This window comes from Juglans microcarpa x Juglans regia, chromosome 1D (assembly GCF_004785595.1).
Source record: "Juglans microcarpa x Juglans regia isolate MS1-56 chromosome 1D, Jm3101_v1.0, whole genome shotgun sequence".
Taxonomy (NCBI): Eukaryota; Viridiplantae; Streptophyta; class Magnoliopsida; order Fagales; family Juglandaceae; genus Juglans; species Juglans microcarpa x Juglans regia.
In genome coordinates, this window is record NC_054594.1 from 32,580,810 (window position 1) to 32,588,224 (window position 7,415).

Here is a 7,415-nt window from a genome sequence, read left to right on the forward strand (position 1 = left end):
TTCGAATCTCAAAATAATAATAATATTAAAAAAATATTATTTTAATAATATTTTATTCAAATTTCAATTTTCATCTCAACTTAATATCTAAACGGTACCTAAAACTCCGATAGGAAGTGACCACCTACTTCCAGTTCCAGGCGCAACATCTGCTACGTCTAGAATAATTTTTTTTTTTATATTTCTAAAAAATAATTTTATTTATTTATTTTTAAAAAAGTTATAGTGCATATCAATGACACTACTTAGTTCACTCGGTTAAATTTTATTAGATTAATCAAAAGAAAAATTATTTAAAAGGTTAAAATCTATTAGAAAACGGCTTATATCATTTGAAAATCAAACCAAAACCCAAAAAATAAAATAAGATAAGATTTTAAAAAATTGAAAAATTAAAAAGCCAAAAAAATAATCTAATCAATTTTCTATTTAAATACAATGTAAAAGGTAATATAATAAAATAAAGAAAAAAATCTGAAAAATATAGAACTAACAAACTATCTTTTAAAAAAAATTAATTACAGATGAATAAAATTAGAGATGATAATATGTGACACAACCTGTAAACCCGACACGATACGAAATTAGCAGGTTTGAGTTTGATGTTAACAAGTTCGGGGTCAAAAGAGTTTACCTGTTAAGACATGATCTATAAACGGGTCAACCCGCTTTACCAGAAATCAACACATTTTTATTTTATTTTAAAATTATAATTTTATTATTGTTGAGTTGTAATATTGATATTTTTCAGTATGCATATGTTTTTATTATTGAGATTGTACTTCTGAACCTATTCTCATATTTGTTATTGTAGGGTTTGTAATATTGGTTTTATTATATATTAAAATTTTAAAAATATTGATATTTTTGTTAATAAGTAGTTTTTTAAAGATATTATGACTACTAATATATATAGATTTTAATTTTTATGTAAAATTATATTAATTAGGTCAAATAAGTTATATGTGTTAGTTCAACCTATTTATATGAAATGAGTTTAATGAATTGTGTCGTGTTGACTTATTTTTAATTAATTATTAAACAGATCAAAATAAAGGACACAACACAAGTCATTATCTAAATTTGTTATGTTAGGATTTGAAAGTTTGATACGTTTAATTTAACTAGTCGGGTTTAAATTGACTTATATGATCAAATATTCATGACTTGACAAGACACTACACAAACATAACCAAAAATCACAATTTAACACCCCTAAATAAAATACAATATAAATAAGATATGAATTGCATCGATTGTAATAATTTCTTTTAACTTCCAAATATGAGTAATACTATTCATTATTCATTTTCTTATCATTCTTTCATCATCTATATGATATTAGATGATTTGAAACTATTTATTATGTTATATTTATAAATTTATTATTTAATGTTATAGTATGAAAAAATAAAAATATGCTAAAAAGAAAATGATGAATTTTTCTTCAGATATATTTATCCTTATTTTTTTTTTTCTTACCCGCGTCACGGCCAAACAAAACGTCGCTCCTCCTCCCCCGCCCCGCTCTTTTTCTCTCCGGACCTCATATCCCAACAACCATTTTTTTTTTTTTCCTTTCCTTTTTTTTGGTGGTTTCACTTTTCTCATCCACGCTCTGTTGGAGTTCATCTTCGTTCCCGTTCTCGTAGCGACTCTTCGACATTCCAAATCAGGTCCGTAGGTTTTTTTCTCTGATATTTAATTTATTTTATTGCACCTCCCATTATGCAATCACGATCTCTTCCTTCCGAAAACTTTATATTTCAATTGAATGTTCATTAATTGTTATATTGATTTTTGGGTTCCGATTGAGAGGATTGATTTGTTTTTCTTCGTTTTGTATTATCTTTTAAGTCTGATTTCGTCGGTTTTGGAATCGTACGCTTTGTTTGGTTGCGGAGAAATTTCGGGGGGTGGGGTGAGTTAACAAGTTGGAAATTTGGGATCATACGATAGCTACTTCGAGCTGGGCAAGTTGTAAATGAGGATTTCGATAGTATTTCCGTGTTTTCTCATCTGCGAAACATAGCATTAGGGTTTGTGGATTAACGAAAGAGAGTTTTTGTTTATTATATATTTTCGATTTAGGGCTTATGTTGGGTTTTAATTATCTATCTGATATTTTTCTTAGGCTTTGTTTTGCGCTGGGAGTAGCTGTATTGTTTTCTTGGAGTAAATGTTTGTGAGGTTGTCCTGATTTTCTGCTAGGACGTGAGTGAATATTTAAGACTTGGTTTTAGGATCTGGTAGCTGATGATTTATCGAATCCATATGATGGGGACACATTACGTGGGTCCAGGGTTTAACCGGGTAAAAAGCGTGTTGTGTTTGCGCAGTCTCTGGGATTCATAGTCATCAAAAAAATATTTAACATTTGGTGTTTGATTTTGCAGATTTTGGTTTTTAAGTGAAGGAATTAAGGTGGCAGTATGACAATGAGTGAGCGGAAGACCATAGACTTAGAACAAGGATGGGAGTTCATGCAGAAGGGGATCACAAAACTGAAGAACATTCTAGAAGGCTTGCCCGAGATGCAGTTCAGTTCTGAGGACTACATGATGCTCTACACGTATCCATTCCTACACACTTTCGTTTCTTTTGCATTTTATTCTTGTGTTTCTAGTATGCTCTGATGTTTGAGTTTGATGGAGATGGTGATGATCTTGTTTACAGTACCATCTATAACATGTGTACTCAGAAGCCTCCTCATGATTACTCCCAACAGCTCTATGATAAGTACCGGGAATCATTTGAAGAGTACATAACATCAACGGTGAGGAAAGTTATGCATATACGTGGAACTTCTGTATTCTTCCTCAATTGTTTGAATTAGCTTGAATTTTGTTGGTATAATATTAAATGTGTGTTTCTATGAAACCGCTTTTGTAAAGTATCATTTTGGGAGGTATTGGATTGAATATAGTGGTTATTAACTGGGGATGATGTGACTTGTACAGAATGAGGGAAGATTTCAGGCTTTCTTTTGATTCTTTGCAAGATGACAAATAGTTTCAGTTGATTCATATTCTGATGGGACATGGGAGAATTGGTGTTTTCCTTTAGTCCTAGTTTACATCTTGCTGACCTGGACTGAATGTTAATTCAATTTTGAGGTGTCGATTGTCCTTCCTCTGCATGAGGTCTTTAGCATGGTGGCTTTAATTATTTCGACTATGAAGACTTAAGTGAGGTGTCCAGATCCTGTAATTAGCAAGGAGGTGAAAAGGATCAAGACCCTTTTCTTATTATACCACACATTTATCTCACCCTTTGATCAATCCTACTCTTCATTATATCACCTGCTGCAGAATTGGCAGCTATTTATTTACTTTTCATGAATTTCTTATCCTAATAAATGGAGCATTTGTAAGGATGAACATGCTTTATAGATATGATATAATCCGATTGAACAACATCATACGTGTCAAAGAAGGCGTTATGGGTAAAGAGACCTTTTATGTAGAAACTGAGCATCCTTCCCATCTCTGGAGTTGCTGTTATATATCTTTTGACGCCCTGTGCCGCATGTTGATTAAAGCTTTTCATATTTTTTTTGCCCTTTTTTTCTCTACAAAAATGGAATCAGGGAGCATTGATAAGGTAGTGTTACAGGTCTAGGTGATAAAATTTGTAATCTTCTTTTTCTTCCTTTTCAACAAGAGTTTCACCTTTTTTTAAAGAAAAACACAATTCTTAATTTCCATTGTTGGATCCTGAGAGTGATATTATATATCAGTTCAATTATTTATGAGGTGCGGGGAAAACTGTGGTGAAAGTCCAAATTACTGAGACGTACGGGACGTTTGCGCTATATCTAATTTCTAGATAAATAATTTTCTTATGGAGTTTTATTTGTAATTTTTTAAATATATGCATGTGTGTATTGAATTCTTATGTGCTCGACTTTTATGGCTCTTTTTTTCTGTACAGGTATTGCCATCTTTAAGAGAAAAGCATGATGAATTTATGTTGAGAGAGCTTGTGAAAAGGTGGGCAAACCACAAAGTTATGGTTAGATGGCTTTCTCGTTTCTTCCATTATCTTGATCGATATTTTATTGCTCGGAGGTCACTTCCTCCCCTGAATGACGTTGGACTGACTTGCTTCCGTGATCTGGTATGTCACAACTGGACCCTTATCTAATGGTTCCATCTTTTTTCACGTTGCATTGATTATTCTTGTTTTCCTTCCCTCTTGATATGGATCACTTGACATTCCAAATAAAAACTTTACACTGTCTTCCACAATTCGGTGTTCATTATCTTCATAAGATGTATCAGATAGTGATACAAAGAGTGGATTAATTCTTATTTCAGGTCTACCAGGAGTTAAATGGAAAAGTAAGGGATGCTGTAATTTCTCTGGTATGTTTGTAGTTTGCCTATAATATAAACTACACTTGTATAGTTATGAAATAAGTTCACTTAAATAAATCCTTTCTACATCAGATTGATCAAGAACGTGAGGGAGAGCAGATTGATCGAGCTCTATTGAAGAATGTTTTAGACATATTTGTGGAAATTGGAATGGGGAATATGGAGCAGTATGAAAATGACTTTGAAGCAGCTATGCTTAAGGACACTGCTGCTTATTATTCGCGGAAATCGTCTATCTGGATTCTGGAAGATTCTTGTCCAGACTATATGCTGAAAGTAAACTTTATATGCTTGTGTTTGTTGGCACTGAGTAATTTTTTCTATATGCTTAATGATTCTAATATTGATCAGTAATTCCAGGCTGAGGAGTGCTTGAAACGGGAGAAAGATAGGGTGGCTCATTACTTGCATTCTAGTAGTGAACCAAAGCTACTCGAGGTTCAAATTATTTTCTTTTTCATTTTTATGTATGGAATCAAGCCTTTTGGTTTGGTTGTCATTTGAATGCAAGATCTATTAAAACAAATTAAAATATATTTATTAATTCTCACTTTATTGTTACGGTTGCTTTTTTCGTCCTTGCAGAAAGTTCAACATGAGTTGTTGTCTGTGTATGCAACCCAACTGCTTGAAAAAGATTATTCTGGATGCCATGCATTGCTTAGAGACGACAAGGTACTTGGTAATAATTTTATTATTCAAATAATTTGCTAAAAGTGTTTTGAGAATCTAGCATTTATTGATGCTTTCTTGTCACTTTTCCCCCTGGGGGATTTTAATGATGTAAGGTGGAGGACTTGTCTAGGATGTTCAGGCTCTTTTCTAAAATTCCTAAAGGCTTGGATCCTGTTTCCAGCATATTTAAGCAGGTTAGTAGCCTCCATCTTGTGCTTTAATGCTTTCTTGTCAAGTTAAAGGGGTCTAATGTGTTGCACATCTTCCTTCTTTCTATTGTTAATTATCTATTTCTCTGCTGTTCTGTAATGCAGCATGTTACTGCTGAAGGAACAGCCTTGGTCAAACTGGCAGAAGATGCAGCAAGCAACAAGAAGGTCTGTGCCTAGAATTTTTTTCCTCCATTCTTTTTTTACAATCCATTTCCAAGAGCTCCGTTTTCCTCTTAGATACCGCACTTAGGAATTGAAGAAGTTAAAATTCTCATCATTCCCCTGCCAGGATGATACGCCTACTTCTTTTCCTTCACATAGGTGTCTTTAAGTTCTTAGAGTCATCTTTACATATAAAAAAGTAGTTCTTAGGCCTCGTTTGGATTCGAAAATGAGTTGAGATGAGTTGTGAATAGTAGTGAGATGGGTTGTGAATAGTAGTGAGATTTGTGAGTTAAAATTGATGAATCGTAGTGAAATGAGTTGAGATGGGTTGTGAATCCAAACCAGGCCTTAGACTTATCTGCATGCGGAGGCGATGCTCTTGTATATGTCCAGCATACTTGGTCTCTTGCCTATTTTTATGATCAATAAAATTTTGTTTACCGATAAAAATAAAAATAGTTCTTAAGACTTATCTTGGAGACAACATGCAACACTTTTTTCATTCCAGAAATTATGATTATCTCATTCGTTTTGCATTTTCCTTTTCAACATTTATGATTAGATACTTTTGGTTTACTTAATTCTACCCTTTTTTTGTGAGTATGTGTCATGTATGAGGCACTTGATTGCAAGTCATACTCTTGCCCTCCATTGCTTAATAAACATTTTGAATGTCTAAGGTAAGTGGTGGGACCTGTGGTTAGAGGCCTTAAGCTACATTATAGTTTGCTCCTTGTTATGAAGATCAGTTTTGAGGGTGAGTTCTAGTTAGCTAAATTGAGGAACTTTAAGAGACGTGATATAAATATGTGAAAGTAATCTTCCTTTCAGTTTTGGAGGGACATATGGTGTGGGAATGAGGCCCTAAAGGATATATTTCTAGCTATTTTTTAGTTGGCATGCAACCAGGTTGCTTCGATAGAGGACCTTGTGCTTCTAACAGGGGACCAAGTGCAGTGGAACGTTACATTTAGTAGAGCGGCGCAAGACTGGGAAGTGGACATCTTTGAGGCTTTTTTCAGCTTTCTTTATTCTGTGAAGCCAAATAGTCAGCAAGTCGATAGGCTGTGGTGGACTCCCGCAGGTAAGGGTATTTTCTCAGTTAGAATCCTTTTATAAAACCCTCTCCCAAGCCATAGGCTGTGGTGGACTCCCGCGGGTAAGGGTATTTTCTCAGTTAGAATCCTTTTATAAAACCCTCTCCCAAGCCGCCACCACCCTGTTCCCGTGGAGGAGAATCTGGAGAAATAAGGCGCTTCCGAAAGCGATCTTCTTTACTTGGACAGCAACGTTGGGGAAGATTCTGACTACCGACAATTTGAGGAAGCACCGATTAGTTATACTAGACTGGTGTTGCATGTGCAAGAGATCTGGTGAGACAGTGGAACACCTATTGCTACATTTCGAGACTACTAGAGCCTTGTGTGTCGAAGTCTTTCGTCGGATAGAGTTAGCCTTTGTTATGCCTCCAACGGTGGTAGATCTATTGGCCAGCTGGACACTTCCGAGAGGAGCACAACAAATCAAGGCGGTGTGGAATATGATCCCGATTTGTATTATGTGGTGTATATGGCAAGAACGCAACGATCGAACTTTCGAAAACAAAGAGCGGTCCCCGGAGGATCTTGGAACGCTATTTTTCCGTACTTTATTTCTATGGGCCATTACTTTAGATTTTAATGGCCTGAATTTTCATAACTTTCTAGTTTCCCTTACTTCGTCCTAGATTGGTTTCATCTCTTGTATACCATCTTGTGTATTTGGGTTTTGCCTATCTTTATTAATACATCTTTGATTACTTATCAAAAAAAAAAAAGTAATCTTCCTTTCAAGATTTTTCAAAAGCTTTTCCCTTTTCACTTGTCTGTTAATCTCTCTATCTATTCTCATCTTTTTTTTTCGTGTGGCGTGAGGGCATGATGTGGAGTTTATGGGTGGATGCCAAGTTGTTTGTTTACTCTATTGAGGACCTAAGGGTTCTTTC

At 34.5% G+C, this 7,415-nt stretch overlaps 1 protein-coding gene across 2 annotated transcripts; it reads left to right on the forward strand.

The window, feature by feature from the left end:
* Positions 1-1,458: 1,458 nt before the first annotated feature.
* On the forward strand, positions 1,459-5,524 carry LOC121241132 (cullin-1-like). 2 transcript variants are annotated; one of them, XM_041138771.1, is made up of 10 exons: positions 1,459-1,676; positions 2,397-2,572; positions 2,677-2,776; positions 3,934-4,119; positions 4,320-4,367; positions 4,452-4,655; positions 4,740-4,817; positions 4,965-5,054; positions 5,168-5,248; positions 5,369-5,523. In XM_041138771.1, exons 2-10 carry the CDS (start codon positions 2,433-2,435, stop codon positions 5,441-5,443), a joined length of 1,002 nt encoding a protein of 333 aa, XP_040994705.1. In that variant the 5' UTR covers positions 1,459-1,676; positions 2,397-2,432; the 3' UTR covers positions 5,444-5,523. The 2 variants fall into 2 exon arrangements, with proteins under 2 accessions (XP_040994705.1, XP_040994714.1); XM_041138780.1 differs by lacking the exon at positions 1,459-1,676 and adding an exon at positions 2,168-2,313 and having other exon boundaries at positions 5,369-5,524.
* Positions 5,525-7,415: the final 1,891 nt, after the last annotated feature.